The sequence below is a fragment of the Cervus elaphus genome, chromosome 13 (genome assembly GCF_910594005.1).
Source record: "Cervus elaphus chromosome 13, mCerEla1.1, whole genome shotgun sequence".
Taxonomy (NCBI): Eukaryota; Metazoa; Chordata; class Mammalia; order Artiodactyla; family Cervidae; genus Cervus; species Cervus elaphus.
This window is the reverse complement of record NC_057827.1, coordinates 9,799,891-9,817,480: the sequence shown is the minus strand read 5'-3', so window position 1 is coordinate 9,817,480 and position 17,590 is coordinate 9,799,891. Positions and strand designations below refer to the sequence as shown.

Below are 17,590 nucleotides of genomic sequence, written 5' to 3'. Positions count from 1 at the left end.
CCTTTTCTAAATCCAGCTTGAACATCTGGAAGTTCTCAGTTCACATACTGCAGAAGCCTCACTTGGAGAATTTGAGGACTGCTTTTCTAGCATGTGAGATGAGTGTAATTGTGAGGTAGTTTGAACATTCTTTGGGATTGGAATGAAAACTGACCTTTTCCAGTCCTGTGGCCACTGCTGAGTTTTCCAAATTAGATGGCATAATGAGTGCAGCACTTTTCACAGCATCATCTTTTAGGATTTGAAATAGCTCAGGTGGAATTCCATCACCTCCACTAGCTTTGTTCATAGTGAACTCCTATGTAGTGATGCTTCCTAAGGCCCACTTGACTTTGGACTCCAGGATATCTAGCTCTAGGTGGGTGATCACACCATTGTGGTTATCTGGGTCATTATGATCTTTTTTTCTATAGTTTTTCTGTGTATTCTTGCCACCTCTTCTTAATATCTTGTGCTTCTGTTAGGTCCATACCATTTCGGCTCTTTATTTTGCATGAAGTGTTCCTTGGTATTTCTAATTTTCTTTCCCATTCTGTTGTTTTCCTCTATTTCTTTGCATTGATCACTTAGGCCCTTTTATCTCTCCTTGCTATTCTTTTGGAACTCTGCATTTAGATGGATATGTCTTTCCTTTTCTCCTTAGGTTTGGTTATTTTTTATTCCAATTTGTTTAAGTTGAGCCACTTTTTTACCTGAAAGTCACAGCTACAGCAAACCTATCTAACAAAGCTCTGTCTATTCTAGCCAGAGAGAGAGGGATTTACGACAGAGTCAGGGTAAGAACAGGGTTCCCATGGACTTGGGAAGAATGACCATTTTGAGTGGGGAGAGCACTTCCCCACCATGAGTCTCCCAGAGAGGGGCCCTTTGCCAGCTGGTTGAGTATAGCATCCACAAGCTGGGTATTTATAGGATACACTCCAGCCCAGGAGATCCCTTAAACAAAGTGGCAGAAAGTGGAGCTCTTCCGATGAGCTGGCTTCCCACCAACCCGGAGCAGCCTCTCTACCCCCTTGATCCTCTATTTTGTGTCCACGGGTGATGATTAAGGTTGTCAGCATTATTTCTCACTTCTCTGCCCTGTGGATGGAGATTTCCAGTAAGTGTTACACCCTGATCTGTGGTGCCCTAGGAGCAGTGTGCAGTTTTGCCAGATAAAATGCATGGCAACTAGTTCCAATGCTGAAGATGAAGCTCCAATATTTAGCCACCTGATGCAAAGAGAAGACTCATTGGAAAAGATCCTGATGCTGGGATAGATTGAGGGCAGGAGGACAAAGGTCACAGAGGATGAGATGGTTGGATGGCATCACCGACTCAACGGACATGAGTTTGAGCAAACTCCAGGAGATGGTGAAGGACAGGGAAGCCTGGTGTGCTGCAGTCCATGGGGTCACAAATAGTCAGACACAACTTAGTAACTAAACAATAACAACCCAGTTCAGATAAACAGTGGATGCATTTTTAGCATAACCATCTCCTAAATATTGTTGGGGATTTGCTTGTACTTTAAAAATTGTTTCTTGTTTTCTTAGGAATTCAAATTTAATTGAGTATCTTGTAGCTTTATTTGCTAAATCTGACAACCCTAGAAAGATGCAAGAATTAGAACCAAGAATATGACCACTTCACATCTTGTTTCACCCATGGATTTGCTTAAGAACACAGCTTCCCTGATGGCTAAGCGGGTATAGAATCCGCCTGCAATGTAGGAGACACAGGAGATGTGGGTTCCATCCCTGGGTTGGGAAGATCCCCTGGAGAAGGAAATGACAACCCACTCCAGTATTCTTGCCTGGAAAGTCCCATGGACAAGGGAGTCTGGCGGGCTGCAGTCCAGAGGGTTGCAAAAGAGTCAGACGTGACTGAGTGACTAAGCACACATCACCCATGGAGGGGGTCAGATGTATGAATAAACTCATACCTGGAGAGGATGAGAACAGCCCATCTCTCTCCTGCCCCAGATAACCTAGATTTGTGCATTGGAGCAACATTTGCATACAAGGCACATCTGGTCCACGAATTTTGTCTTGGCTGGAACGTAATGAGGTCAGCCACCACACAGGAGGCTGTTGGACACATAAGCTGGAAGCCACCATCCAGAAAGAAGCCAAGCTTACCTCTCTCTGTTTTGCAGATTGACCAGAAGCAGTTTGACAAAATCCTCGATCTGATCGAGAGCGGAAAGAAGGAGGGAGCCAAGCTGGAATGTGGGGGCTCCGCCTTGGAAGACAGGGGGCTCTTCATCAAACCCACTGTCTTCTCAGAAGTTACGGACACCATGCGGATCGCTAAAGAGGAGGTCAGGGGGCTGCGGGGAAAACCATGTCCTGTGCTGAGCTGGGGCCTTGGGGGTGGGAAAAGGGGCTGGGCCTCTCAAAAGAGCCTTCTCCAGGGCCAAGGGATCCCCGAAGGCTTTGGGAGGGGAGTGTTTTCCTTTCTCTGTGGTCTCTTCCCTCTCCTCTGGGCAGTCGTCCTGCCCCGGGACCCCGGAGCTCTGTGTAGAGCTTGTCCTAACCCCCATTTCCGTGCCTTGCTCATCCTCTCTGGGGAACAACAGCCCCTCTTCTGTGTTCTGACGTGTCCTCAGGTTAGCTGGGGGTGGAGAGCCATTGCAACCTGTGCTCTTAACATAAACTGAGCCGGGGATTCAGGGTCCAAAGCCGCATTCACTTCCCCCAGACCACACCTAAATGGTAACTGTTCATTCCAAAGACCTGTCCTGACTAGAAGTCTCTTAGAAGTTGTCCATCATGGGCATCCTTGGAAGTGGTGGAAATTAGGGTAACTCCAGTAAGAGTGTAATTCTGTCTTTCGGGGCCACTGTTAAGCTAGCTGGAACCAGTTCCCACCTGGGTCTCAGGTGCTCGGACCCCAGGCTGTGGCATTTTTGGGGCACATGAAAGAGGGAATCACTGCCAGAGTCTTGCTGGTATGAGCCTTTTATACGCATTCTCCTTGAGATTTTTGGGGGGTTACTAACTGTACCGTAATGGCATGAGACTCAGCTGCTTAAATCTCTGTGAGATTTAAGCTCCTTGGGAACCAGGGGAGGTATTTTGGCAGGCTGACACTGTCCTCCTGGGCTGTGGTGCTGAACACTGAATCCGTTACAGGCTCCTTTCAAAATTACCTCTGAACGTTCAACCTGTAACTCTTTCCTTATATTTGCTGTGCTGCAGATGGTGACGAACACGTCATTCTTTCCCCTGGGAATTATTAGGGAAACATTTCAGGGCATCTTCCTTGATAGAAAACACAGCCCAGAGAGGCCAGGGCCCACAGTCTGTGCCTGCAAACACCCTTCACAGTAACTCTCCTGGGATGACTTTCAGAGTTGTCTGTGCCTTCCAGCATGTGAGGCTCCTCTGAGGCTGGGGCTTCTAGACGTCCTGACCACAGTGACAGAGCTTCCACCCAACATAGTATTTTGGTGGTTATTTTTTTATTTTTGTTTAGTTCAGTCTTTTCCTTCAGATATCAACCATCGCACAGCTAAAAAGATGCTTGGGCGCTGTCCTTCAGTCATCCTCTCCTGGGTGTGAGCACTGGGTGTGTGAAAAGAGCGCACGGAAGGAGGTGCCTGCTCAGGGCACACATGCTTCACTCCGGCAGCCTCTCATTGCCATCCTTCCAATTAATCATAGATTTTTGGACCAGTGCAGCCAATACTGAAGTTCAAAAATATTGAAGAAGTGATCAAAAGAGCAAACAGCCTTGAATACGGACTCACGGCAGCTGTGTTCACAAAAAACCTTGATAAAGCACTGAAGCTGGCCTCCGCGTTAGAGTCTGGAACTGTCTGGTAAGTAGAGCATGAGTGTCCAGCCCCCGAGCTGCCGGCCAGCTGGTCGCCTTACCCTTCTGTTAGCAGAGAGCTTTCCGTCCTGCGTTATGCACCACACACATCTGAGCACGTTGCCCCCTCCTGTGACCACTTTCTGAGCGGGATGGTGTCATCATCTCCGTGTCACAGATGAGGGAATCGAGACGCAGAGAGACGGTGTGACTTGCCCAGGGTCACACAGCCAGCACGTAGCAGAGCAGAGCTCAGAGCCAGCCATTCAGCTCTGATGCGGGTGCTCTTGACCACCGTGTTGGACCTCCCCTTTTTATTCTAAGAGCAGCGCATGTTCTTGTGCAAAGTATGGATGAAAGTCCCTCTTTCACCAGTAATTCTGCTGATGACACTATCCTCGTTTTAAAGATAGTCTTAGAAGATAAATGTGAATTGGAGGCCAAGAAGCAGGAGAACTTTAAAATGAGTTCTGTCTCATTTCAGAGCTGATTCTTATTCCCTCAGGAAAATTCACCTCTGTCTTTTTCTCCCCTTGTCATTTCCTTCCTACCCCCGTGAGAAGACTTATACTTCACGATATTCAAACTTTAGTTTCTGGTGGTGAGAGCAAGAGGGCAGAGATTGAAAACACGGCTTTCCTGGTATAAAACCTGGACACAGACCGTCGCTTTGGCAATGCTCTGCCCCCGGCGCCTAGCGCCCTCAGCACTCAAGGGCTGGCCGGATCCTCTCCTGGTGACCACGAGCGTCTCTCTATTCTCTTTTCAGGATCAACTGCTACAATGCCATCTATGCACAGGCTCCGTTTGGTGGCTTCAAAATGTCGGGGAACGGCAGAGAACTGTAAGTGTTCCTGTCACTGCACGCCTGCCATAGGATAGTGGTGGGTGCTCAGTCCAGAGCCCTGCCCTGTGCTCGTGTGTGCCAGCCTGGGTCAGCTCTACCCATGGTCTGGGCTGGCCTCCCGTCTTCTCTCCTCTCCCCCCTGCCCCACCCACACCCTCATGCCCCGGGACCGACCCCCAGCCTCAGCGACCCCCCAGCACCCAGCCCTCATGGAGCTATGCAGCAGGTGCTTGAACCTCCACCTGAGGACAGGGCAGGGCTGGGAAAGCAGGGAGGGTGGGCTCTCTCCGCTGTCAGGATGTGGCCCTTCTGCCCACTAGCCAGGTCTCAGGACAGACCCTGGGGTCTCGGGCGTTTCCCCGGAGGGGTCCTGCGACACGCTGAGCCTCCCAGCCTGTCACGCCGCATGCTCCTTCGCGGTTTCCTTCTGTCTCGCCCTTTGGGAAGCTGTGCTCCATCAGCCTAGACTGTGGTCTCCTGTGTCAGGCCCAAGATAAAAGGCCCTGCCTCCTGATTCCTTCACATGAAGGGTTAGGGCTTCAGCTGGCAAATTTCAGGCAGACACACACGTGCAGTCCACTGCAGGTGGGTACTGCCGCCGTCCCTGTTTCCGGATGAGAAAACTCAGGGCAGTCCTGTGCCTTCTCCAGGTCACACTGCCAGTAAGTCAGAAAGTTGGAACAGGACTCTTTTATTTATATGTGTACTCACTTATTCATTGGCTGTGATGGGGCTTCATTGCTGCGGGGCCTTTTCTCTAGTGGCGGCTGGTGGGAGCTATTCTTCGTCATGCTGTGCGGGCTTCTGACTGCAGTGACTTCTCTTGCGGGGCACCGGGCTCTGGGACACGTGCTTCGGTAATACGGTTCTAGAGCACAGGCTCAATAGTGTGGCATTGGGCTCGGTCACTCTGTGGCACGTGGGATCTTCCTGGATTGGGGATCCAACCCACGCCTCCTGTGTTGACAGGTGGCTTCCTTCTAACCCTGAACCACCAGGGAAGCCCCTGAGGTTGAACTCTTAAATCTGGCACACCACAGGGCCTTGCTCCCCTGGGCTCCCCTCATCTGTCTCCTCTGCGCTGTGGCCTCAGCCAGCCCCCACAAGGTCCTCCTCTGGGGCCAGGCGCAGCCTCCACCCACAGCAAAATCTTCAGTCACTGAAGCAGATGTCCTTGGATGTCAGAGCTGCAGGAAGGGTGTGTGGGACTCACCTGACTCCTGGGCAGCTGACTCCTACCCTCTGTCCACTCCCTGCTTTCCTGGCCTGCGTCTTCCCCCTCCTCCGTGGTTCTGCCTATCCACTGCAGGAGGTCCTGGGGAGGACCCACTGCACCCAGGCCATGCATCATCCTGCTGATTAGCTGCGATGGGGACTTTTGTGGACATCTGTTTTTTTTGGCCCTTGGCATATATTTTTCCCAAAGTTTTTGACAATGTACTTTAACATAATCCACAAGGAGCCCGGAAACCGGCTCGAAAACCAATCCCCACTTTCAGTTGTTTCTAATTAATGTCTTCACATTGCAGTAAGTTCCCCTTTTCCATGTGGAGCCCCATGTGGTGGATTCCATGGTTTTCCCCGTCCCCAGGCTCCTGGCTTGGCGGGCTCTCTGCTGGCCACCCACGGGTCGCTCACGTCTCCCCCTGTGCAGATCTGGGAACAAAGCCTACAGTTTCTCCTCCTCCTGGGTGTTTTTCTTAATTCTTTGTTTTGCTTTGCAATACAGTAAGGAAAAAAAAAATCCACCCTGTAGAGACACGTGGAAAGTCAATGCTTTCCTCCCTTGACCCTCAATCCCATTTGTTAGAAGTAACCCCTGTTCTGCCATCCAGTGGGTTCCTTTTGTCCACTGGCATATATTTACTGAGCACTTCTGATGCCCCGGGCACATGCTGGGCACTGAGCGCAGAGCAGTGAACTCTGTAATCAGCAGTACCAGCGCCCAGGTGTTCTGGTGAGGTCCAGTGGCAGAAAGACTAGGCTTACGGATGGCCTTGAGCCCCAAGGTGGTCACAACTGGCTGAGAAGCTGTTTAGGAAATGCCACAGTGGAGCAAATAAAAGTGACAAAAACTTGAGCAGGGCAGTGAGTGCAGGAATAAAAAGAATGAAGTGATTCATGCACTTCATTTTACAGGGGTGATTTCATATTGGACTTACTAGTTATGTGCTGGTTCAACATGACTTCATCACTTGGTTTGCTTTTCTTTATGAAGCTGACAAATCCACCACTTTGAATTTTTACACTGTAACACTATGTGCTCATATTTAAAGGTTTTGTACATTTTCTGTGCATACAATTGATGTAAACATGTATTTCTTTTCTGTTTTCAAATGACTTGAGAAGAAAATACTTGTGCTGTTAAGAATGGGCTTTAGATGTGCTATGTTTTTCATTGGTGGTCTCCTATGACTAACTTTGGTGCTGTTTCCAAGGAGCTTTGCTGCCTCAAACCTGCTGCTGTTCTTCCTTGTGCATCAGTCCTTATGCACTTGTGAGAAATTGTTTCCAGAATAAATTCCCCAAATCAGGTATCCAGCACATGAAGACTGGGCCCCTCACTCTTTTGGTTTGCATTTCTTTGATGGTAAGGGATTGAGCACCTTAATAACACCTATGGTAATCTTTATTATTTTTTTTTCTGCAAACTGTTTGTATCTTTTGTTGATTTTTCCATTTTTTAAAAATTGGTTTGTAAGAGTTCTTTGTGCTTTAAGGAAAACAGCACTCTGTTTCTGACAGTGTTGTAAATGTAATTTTTCTAGTTTGTAATTTGCCTTGGGACTTTTGATGGAGCTTTCTGCTCTGCAAAAGTTGGACTTAATTTTCTGTATATAGCTTCTATGTTTTTGTTGTGTTTAGAAAAGAATTACAAAATAATTCACCCATTATCACAGGTCCTTGAATTTGGTGTTAGGACACTACCATAAAATCTCAATGACACATTAGCAATAAAATAATAATATTACTTTCTACCATTTACTTTTTACCTAGCACATAGTAGGCAAACTTGTTCTATTTGAATCAATTCTAACTATAAGGAGGTGATGGTATTCCCATTTTACAGATGATAATATTGAGGCTCAGTGAAGGCAAAAAACTTGCCTAAACTGCACAGATCCAAGCTTGTAGTTATCCAACTTGAACTGCATCAGAATCCAATGACTTGTTAATCCTCTGGCTGTTAAAACACAGATTTCTGGGTCCCACTCCTAGGTTCAATAGATGTATTAATTTTCTATTGCTGCTACAATAAATAATCATGAAATTTTTGGCTTAAACAACATGAATTTATTATCTTATGGTCCTGAAGGCTGAAAATCTGACATGCTCTCCCTTAGCTAAAATCAAGATCTCTGCAGGGCTACATTCCTTTCTGGAGACTCAAGGGAAAGAATCTATTTCCTTGCCTTCTCCAGCTTCTAGGGCCTCCCTCCCATATTCCTTGGCTGGCAGCCCCTTCCTTCATTTCAAAGGCAGTGCTGTTGCATTTCTCTGAGCTGTTCTGTAGTTTCACCGTCCTCTGAATCTCTTCTGTCTCCCTTTTCCTCCTTCAGGGGTCCTTGTGATTACTCTGGGCCCACCCAGATAATCCAGGATACATTCCCTATTTTAAAGTCGGCTAATTTTAATTTTAATTCCGTCTGCAACCCTAATTCCCCTTCGTCATACGATATTTTCGAAGCTTCAGTGACTTGTGATAAGGACCTTGAGGCGGGCATTATTCTGCCTCCCACAGAAGATCTGGGGGTCCTGAACCGCTGCATTTCCAGCAAGTTCTGAGGTGAGGCTGATCTGCTGGTCAGGGAGCCACGCTTTGAAAAACATTGGTCTAAGGGATGAGATGGGATTCTGCCTCAAGTGTTTCTAGTGGCAGAGCCTCAGTAGCCCCCTCAACACCTACCTCTTTTCCTAAACAGGTACACTTTCTTATTTATATAATGGCAGAGAAAGGGTTGCAGAGACTTTTAAATCGATCCAAAGCCACCTCTCAGTTCTGGGCAGGGGCCCTAAGCATGATTCATGGTGCCTGAGTCGGGTCACTGGGCTCTGCAGGACTTAAGGAAGGGACACATATCAGAAACATGGACTCAGAGGCCGTGGACTTCCTCGTGTCCACTCCGCTAACGTCCGTGCCCCTGTCCGGGCCTCATTCTTCTCACAGCTGGTGCCCAGCTGTGCTCTTCAAAACCAGCTCCAGGTCCTTCCTTAGCCCTGCCTCTCACGGATGCTCTGGCCACAGCCCAGTCAATAGCTTCGGGCCTCTGCCTCTTCTTGTCTCTTCCAGCGGCTCCAGATTGCCCGCAGAAGTTATAAATCTGCAGAAGTTATCCATCTACTCCTCAGTTTGCCCATCCCTCACTGCACAGGCTCTCTCTGCTTGCCACCCCTCATCCAGGGAATTCACCACTTTGTTTTAAATACCCTTCATCCTTTGAAGGCAAATCCTTAGTCCTGAATATTTCAAAAGCATCACACACATACACAACTTGATATTTAACCTTCAGTTACACATCCAGGTACTTAAATTTACTGATGGTCTTACAGCCCTTAGACTCTATTAAATCTTCATTGTTTGGCCTTTTGCACAGACTCCAGACTGCCCAACAGAGTACTCACCTTTGAAGCATTAGACCAAAGTTCACGCAGAGTGGCTAAGTGCCTCCCCATTTTATATCTCTCTTTTCTGTGATCACAGAGGTGAATATGCGCTGGCTGAATACACAGAAGTGAAAACTGTCACCATCAAACTTGATGACAAGGATCCCTGAAGGAGAAGCAGGTTCCTTCTTCAAACATCTGACAACTGAATGTGGCCGATGGAACTTACCGAAGAAAAACCTACATTCTGACCTTCCTGGGATACTTTCTTCTGGAGACTTTAAATCTACTGGATTTGAACGATTTTTGTTTTCCTCTCACATTCCTTCTTTATTGACAGAAATATTGTGTGTGAAATTGCAGTCCTGCCTGGGGTTGGGATTAAGGGCCATCTCTGTTTTCTGCTTTCTACCAGATCCCTGGGACAGTGAGGAGGTTCAGGGCACTGTCAACAGGAAGTGGTATTTGAAGTATCGAGCCGTCACTTTAAAATGCTTTGTTGACTCTAACTCCAGTAAGGATTTGGAAAAAAAAATCCCCTGTATGTTCTGCAAACAGGACTCTACCTGCAGGTTCCTCATGATTACCTGCCCACAGAACAAGCCCCTCCAACTACTCACTAGCAAGGAATAGCACTAAGTTTAAAAAAATTTTTTTTTTAAAAAAACAAGGTTGGGAGGATCTGATGTGGGGAACTTAGGGGAAGCAAGTACCATGGAAGGGTCCTGAAGGCCCTGGTGTGAGTGGTCTTCAAGGACTGCATCTTGACATTGACCATGGGACTCAGCTTAAAACCAATACAGCCTTTGGAATAGGACCAAATCAACAACCATAAGAGCTTATCTAACGCATGTCATGGTCTACCTTAATCAAGGCAGGAAATGTCGTGAGTGTCACCATCACTGCTAAAGACCCAGTGCTCTGACAGTACAGATTCTAGGATCATTAAGTCCCACATTTTACTAATTAAAGCCATAATTTGCTTTTCCCAGTTAGGCATTTCTCCACTTGCATTGATTTATGATAAACCTATGTAGTTTTCCTTTTCTTCAGATGGGTTATCAACATTTTAGATGAGTAAGACATACACAACTGAAAAGACTGCTGTTGTAATACAGCTCTGGTTTTTCAAAGTCCTGTTTTGATATTAATTAGTGATTAATTAACAAATAACATCTGAACTTCATGGAGGAACTGGGTCTGTTACTAGAGTGGCTTGAGCACTGCACTGACAGGTTGAAAAGTTTTCTTTTCCTCTTTGTGTATCCAAAGGATGTGCAATTCCAGGTTTCAGCTTGGAAAACTGAAAGTGTCCCACAGAGCTTTAAAAAAACAAAACCAAACTGCAATTGTGTTATTCAGATACTTTTACTATTACTAACTTGTACTTTTCTAATGGTGCTTATGTTTGAGAATTAAGTTATGTTCGAGAATTAAGTTGTGGGGAGGGGGGGAAGAATAATGAAATGGAGGTTTATGTCAAAATCAGTGTTATGTATAGAGAAAGTCTTATGTGAAGTGAGGTAATCATTCCTGTTGGAAATATGCAATATGCAATTCACCTTCTCTCAATCAATTAACAACACATCACTTAGAGTACCAGTAACTTGTTAAATCAGGATTTGACTTCATATGCTGAATTTTCAGGATTTTATCTCAAGTAACTAAAGACACTAACCTTGATAGTAATACATTAGAGGGTTCTTATTCTTTCCTTGTACAATAATGCCTTTAATATGATGCTACATTATTTATAATTGGTAGAGTTAATGTATCTTTTTATAGTTGTAAGTAAACAGAGGTGATGTATTTAACCTTCTGTAATATACTGTATTTAGAAATGGAAATCTATATAGTATTAGACTTTACTTCTTTTAAGGTTTACTCCTGTGGTATGGTTTAAAAAAATCTATTGGCCTGGGAATTCTGACCCTAATTGCAGATTGTGTCCAACAATGCAATAACTATAAAATAAAATCAGATATTTGAAAAAAACTATGGCTTTTCATTTAAAGACCAGAAGACCCCTTTTAATTCTGTGACTGACCTTTCTTTTCCTTAGAACTTTGGTACAAAGTGACTTACAATAAAGTGGTTTCAGTCACTTAAGGGTAAAATTTCATTTGCTCAATCAGTCAAGTCCTGTGCTTAGCTTGAGTGTGTAACTCACTTTTATGGTCTTGGGGGTGGATGAGGCAGCAAGCTTGGCCTCAGAGGCTCTGCATCTTAGTTGGTGAAGTTAAAGCTGTCATTTGAGCTTACTGAGTCCATTTTTATCATAAAGTGATGAGGATGTGAGTGTGGAAAATGTGGGGAAGGTTGCTTGGGGGCTTAGGGAAACACTGTATCCTGCAACTGTGTACACAAGCATTCATTTTTGTCACTTTTCTCTATGAGGATCTCTGTGTTTCTGTTTAAATTACCCAGAGTTTCTAAGGCTTCAGACCAGTAAGCCTCAATCACTGAGTCGTACACTGACCCTGAGGTTAGATGAAGAATATTTCTGTATTTGGTTAGGTCCACCATGTTCAACCATGCCTCTCATTTTGAGTCCATTTCATTTTGGTCATGTAGAGGTGAAGTTCCACCCTTTCAGAGAAAACTTGAGGGAGACTTGGATAAGATCCATCTTAATTTATGCACTTGTGTATGCTTGAATGCAGTTAGAAACCTTCCATTTCCCAACTGAAATGTGAGCAGAAAATTCAAGGAAAACAGCATTTCCTTTGTTTGGCTTACCATGACAGGAACCATTTTGAGGACATACACTGGCTGTGGTGTGTGTGTGCATGTGTGTGTACAGTGCCTTTTCGGTTGGGGACAGTAAGTTGGCACATTCTCTAAAAGTGGGCCCTTTGAAACACCCGAGCTTCTCCCAATGGCAGACTGAGCCCTTTTAAAGTTCTTGCTCCTAGCCTGTCTTGAGCTTGAAGGTTGATAATAAGTGACATTTTTTAAGTGTCCCAGGAGAAATATCAGTGGAAACTGAATACCCAGCTGAAGGGAGGTGACTAGAAACTGAGGGTCTATTACACAGAGTAAAGTGAGTCAGAAAGAGAAAAACAAATATCATACATTAATGCATATATATGAAATCTAGAAGGATGGTCGGAAGGATGCTGGGGAAGGTTGAAGGCAGGAGGAGAAGGGGACGACAGAGGATGAGATGGTTGGATGGCATCACCAGCTTGATGGGCACGAGTTTGAGCAGACTCTGGAAGATGGTGAAGGACAGGAAAGCTTGCTGTGCTGCAGTCCATGGGCTCACAAAGAATCAGACATGACTGAACGACTGAACAACAACAAAAAGTATGGTGCTGATGAACCTGTTTGTAGGGCAGCAATGGAGACGCATAGAGAACAGACTTGTGGACACAGCTGGGAAAGGAGAGAATTGAGATAGTAGCACTGAAACATATACTTTATTTATTTAAAATTTATTTATTTATTATATAAAAATTTATTTATTTAAAATGAATAGCCAGTGGGAATTTGCTATATGACGCAGGGAGCTCAGACCCTTTGGTCTGTGACAACCTAGAGGAGTGGGAATGGGTGGGAGGTCAGAGAGAGGTTCAAGAGGGAGGGGATGTGTGTATACAGCTGATTCATGTCGATGTGTTGCAGAAACCAACCCAATGTTGCAAAGCAATTATCCTCCAATTAAAAAAAAACTACCACACCTTCAGAAGGCAGAAAGGGTAGCTCAGGGAGGTAGCTTCCAATTGACCCCACCGTGAAAGTGAAAGTTGCTTGGTCCTGACCAACTCTTTGCAACCCCATGGACTATACAGTCCATGGAATTCTCCAGACCAGGATACTGGGGTGGATAGCCACTCCCTTCTCCAGGGGATCTTCCCCACCCAGCAATGGCACCCAGGTCTCCCGCATTGCAAGCGGATTCTTTACTGTCTGAGTCACCAGGGAAACCCCTTCCTGCCTCCATTACCTACTTAGGATAAAACCTAGAAAGTGAAAGTGAAAGTCACTCAGTCTTGTCCAACTCCTTTTTCTCCAGGCCAGAACACTGGAGTGGGTAGCCGTTCCCTTCTCCAGGGGATCTTCCCCACCCAGGGATGGAACTCAGGAATTCTGCGCTGCAGGTGGATTCTTTACCAGCATTCCAACGTGAAACGTTGGTCAGTGGGGGTTAAGAAGGATAAAGAAATCTTAACTGACCTGTAACAATCGCCTCATGCAAACCTGTAAGTAACGCATGCCAAGGATACGGTTAAATGCTGGAATACAACCAGCTCGAAACAGGCCACCCATGTGACAAGCGCTTTCTACCTTGGACACATTTCTCAGCGGATGGCAAGCTCATTTAAAACGGGCTTGTCCTCACCCCCATGGGCCACGTCTGCCCCCTGGTCCGCTGGTCACCCGGCGCGCGCTTCCTCGCGGTCCCGCTAGATGGCAGGACCGGGCGCCTCGGGGTGGGGGTGCGCGCCGCGCCGCGATTGCCGGGCTCACTCGGCACCGTGGACGCCACGCCCTGCAAATTATTAGGGACTTTTCGGTAGCGACCATACTGTCGCCTTTTGCATACTGGAATTAGAACCGTGGTGGAGAAGGCAGGATTGCAGAACTGCACCCTCCCTTTTGGAGGGGCGTGTGGTCCGGGACAGCCGGCGGGGCAGCCTCTTGGGCGCAAAACTCAGCGGGTGCCCCGTGGTCCCCTCTTCGAACAGGGACCCAGGGAACGCGACCGTGGTGCCCGTTCAGAGTGTCTGCGAGGTCGTGGAGGCGGGAGCGGGCTGCTGCTGGCCGGCTTTTGTGAAACAGCAGTGAGGGTGCTGGCGATTTGTCTTTGCGCCTTGGGATAAACCCTGGGCATGTTCCCGTCATAGCCGTACACGGGAGGAGCCTGCCAGGGTGCAGAACCATCCGCTTTTTCCGAAGAAGTCTTCTTCCCGGGTGGGCACGTGGAGCCCAATCTAAAGCCTGCCGCCCGCATGTACGTACAGCATTATGATCTGTCTTTGGATAATGGCCTTAATTGTGGGTACATCTTTTTATTAGGTTGAAATATAAATTGCCTACACTCCAGCAGATTTATCTACCACCACCACCCCCAAAATAAACCCAGACAATTTAAAATGATTCACCAGTTATATCTTTGTATGTATCCGTAATTTAGTAAATGCATGTGGTGGAAGGAGTGAGGTTTGCAAACTATTAAAATTTTACATTACATACGTCTAGTCTTCTGTATAAAGAGTTGTACACTTTTGAGTATTTACTGCCTCCATAGACGAGTCCGGAGTTCACCAGCGGATCTCGCTGCTGAGCGGAACAGAGGGGCAGGGAAAGCTGGGCTGCGCCGAGAACCGACCAATCTTGCCGCTGCGACTGCCTGCCGGAGGGCAGGGGACCCAGACCTGGAGGAGACAGGCGCTGGGGGCGCCTGCGGGCCCCGTGGCCTCCGGGGTCTCGGTGAGGGAAGCCGGCGGGCGAGCGCAGGGTCTTCCCGCGCGCGCTGTGCGGAGGCCTCTCGGCGGCCGCCCCTCGCCCCGCGCGCCCCGCGCGCCGCCCGCCCCGCTCAGGATTGAGGAAGTGAGTCTGGCCCGGCCCGGCCTCCGGCGCGCGGCCGGAGCCTCGGCAGAGGAGGGCAGAGGGGTGGCCCGGCCCGGAGCGCCGCCGTCCGCCCGGCCCCGCGCAGCCCCCCGCCCCAGGCGCCCGCGGCCCTGCCCGCCGCCGCCGGCAGGTAAGCGCTGCCCCGCCGTGGCCGGCGCGGAGTCCCGGCCCCGCCGCCTAGGCCCCGCGCGGGAAGCGTCTCCCCTGCCCGCCCCGGCGCACGGCCCTGCGTCTCCCGCCGCGCCCTCGGGCTGGGGGGCTTGGGGGGAGGCGCCCGGGCGGGGCACCCGACCCTGCTGGCCGGCGCCTGGCCGGGGCAGCGGGCGAAAGCCAGGAAAGGAAGAGACGCCAAGGCGTCCGCACGATTCCTCCGCCCTTGGAGAAGCCCCTGCCTTCGAGCGGGAGCGGCTGCGCGTGTGCGCGGGTGAGTGTGAGTGCAGGGCGGCGCGGGGGCGCGGCGCGGGACAGCCTGGCGGCGCAGGGCGCCCGGGAGCCGTCGCCTCCCCCCCCCTCCCCCCCGCCCCGAGTCCGGGATGGAACCCGCCGTCTCCTGGCTGCCTCTGCGGGCGACCTTCCGCGGCCGGGCCTCGGAAGATGAGTGCGATCGCGGCGGGGGAAGGCCGGGGACCCCAGGGGGACGGTGACGACCGAGGCTCTGGGATCTCTGCGGTCCGCTCACCCTGCCAGTCCACCTTGTGAGGCCGGGGAGTTTTTCTTCCACAAGCATCGGAGATGTAAGGAAACAGGAGCGTGCAGTTACGTTTTCAGCGAGCTTTTCACCAAATGCACTCTTTAGAGTTTGCCACTCACTCCCATTGTGTCCAGATTCCGAGAGCGTTAAAGGGGCAACTAGAACACGCACGATTTTGAAAAATACTAACATTGAATTCCTTTTGTGGTCTGATTTAATTATCCTTGTTAATGTCCTAAAAGAATAAAACATTAAATTGAAAACGTAAAAACTTCACACCCAGTTTGTTCCTATAGGGGGTTTGTAGGCCTGCCAAACCTCTCCCTCCGCAGGCTTCCACACCTCAGGGAGTGGCCTCGGTAGACTCAGATCAAAACCTGAGACATAAAAACCTGGGAGCTGTCTTCCCTCCTTTGAACTCGTCCCTTGAGTTCAGTTGTTGTCAAGGACTGTTGAGTCGGCCTCTCAAACGTGGTGTTTAGGTCCAGCCCTTCTCCCTCGCCGCCACCCCGCCCTAGTCCAAGGTACTAGCATCTTTCCTACAATTGCGGCTCTCCCCCGCCCCCCCCCCCCCATTCTCCATTTGGGAGCCTAAGTAATTTATTGTTTAAAAAGGTAAATTAGAGAGTGTCAGTCCTCTACTAGGAATCCTCAATAGTTTCCTCTTGTGCTTGGCATGAAATCCCAAAGACCTCCTTGCCCTCACATCCCCCAGTTGATCTGGCCTCTGCCATCTCAGACCCCCTGGCTCACCCCCGCCACCCCCTCCAAACCCAGCCTCATTCTCCTACAACTGTGTGTGCTTCTTTTTAGTTACCACTGTCTGTGTTCCTACTTTATCTGTTTAATTACTCCTTTAATTCCTCCTGGAGGTCTCTTCTGTTGCTCCAGGTGTCAGAGACCCTACGTACCTTGCTCACTGCTTCGCCTTTACTCCCAGAGCTGTCCAGGAGGCACCAAATGCATACAAGCAGAAAGACTGAGTGGTGAATTGACAGCCTTAGCTTGTTTGTGGCTTAAGCTCTTGAAGGGGTTCTGTTCTCATCTGGGATTGAGCAGTACACGTTTCTCCAATTTGTACTTCTGTATTATTTTGATGTCCACAAATGCATTAAACACACTTCGTAGGCAAGCCAGTATTCGTCAAGGGATGCCAATAATGCCAAAAGGGTGTCTCAGAGATGGGCCAACCATCTCGACTAGGCTTTTGATTCAAAAAAGAACTGGATGATAACTATATTCCTAACATGCTTCACTTGCAAGTGTCTTCCTGCTCTTTGGCACTGCCAGTTCAAACTTCCTAAAACGACAAGTGAGCAGAGTCAGGATGTTCCTTCCGTGGCAGAAAGTTTATAGCAAGTACTTACTTAACAGTGTCTTTCTCACCAGTTGTAAGTTTCATTAACTCTTGAAGCTCACTCCCTATGAAAAGGACCCAATAAAAACATTTGTAGAAGGAATGTCAGGTTCCTTTTTTTCTTTTTCATCTTTGATGAGATTTTAAAAATTATTAAAATAATTATTATTGCAGGACACTTCTTGAAGCCCTCTTTAGGATATGTATACTATAATGAAAAGAAAACGTGTAACTTGAAACCATTATTTGTTTCATTGATCTGAACCCAAAAGAAGCAGGAAGAAGCTAAGATCAGTTAGAGGGCCAATACAGGGCAAGACATGAGTTACTTCATTTTAAAACTACTACCCTAAAGTCTAAACCAAAAAGCAAGTTACAATTGAAAAATTGCTCCAGTCGCAAAATCCTCCATGGGTAAAATGATTTTCAAAAGGAAACTGAAAATAAAAAGGGGAACAAAATGGCTGGGTGAGGATTAGCCTAAAATATTCATAAGACATCTTTAACTTAAAAACATTATATGGTAAGATACTTCTGATTCAGAAGAAACATCTAGCTTCTGCATTTTTGAGTTGTTGTTGGGTATAGTTGGTAGCTGATTTTGAGAGGCGCCTGAAAGCAGATAACAGCTGGGCACTTTGGTTTCTGACATTGCTGTGTGATTTGAAGCTTCTATTTTAGAACAGAGATTCTGGTTTGCTGCTTCCCTCTCTCC

At 47.9% G+C, this 17,590-nt stretch overlaps 2 protein-coding genes across 6 annotated transcripts in view; both read left to right on the top strand.

The window, feature by feature from the left end:
* ALDH1A3 (aldehyde dehydrogenase 1 family member A3) overlaps window positions 1-11,245 on the top strand; it is a 38,459-nt gene extending 27,214 nt beyond the window's left edge. The window contains exons 10-13 of the mRNA XM_043922095.1: window positions 2,138-2,302; window positions 3,648-3,805; window positions 4,568-4,642; window positions 9,348-11,245. Coding sequence (XP_043778030.1) covers window positions 2,138-2,302; window positions 3,648-3,805; window positions 4,568-4,642; window positions 9,348-9,420 — 471 coding nt within the window. The 3' untranslated portion in view covers window positions 9,421-11,245. The remainder of the gene's footprint in view (window positions 1-2,137; window positions 2,303-3,647; window positions 3,806-4,567; window positions 4,643-9,347) is intronic.
* Window positions 11,246-13,318: 2,073 nt separating this feature from the next.
* LRRK1 (leucine rich repeat kinase 1) overlaps window positions 13,319-17,590 on the top strand; it is a 135,238-nt gene continuing 130,966 nt past the window's right edge. The window contains exons 1-2 of one of the 5 annotated variants that reach the window (XM_043922573.1): window positions 13,753-14,207; window positions 14,505-14,957. The gene's annotated coding sequence lies outside the window, so the exon portion shown is untranslated. Of the gene's footprint in view, window positions 13,456-13,752; window positions 14,208-14,504; window positions 14,958-15,028; window positions 15,252-17,590 lie in introns of those variants that run through there. The other 4 variants (XM_043922574.1, XM_043922570.1, XM_043922575.1 and 1 more) reach the window with 4 other exon arrangements.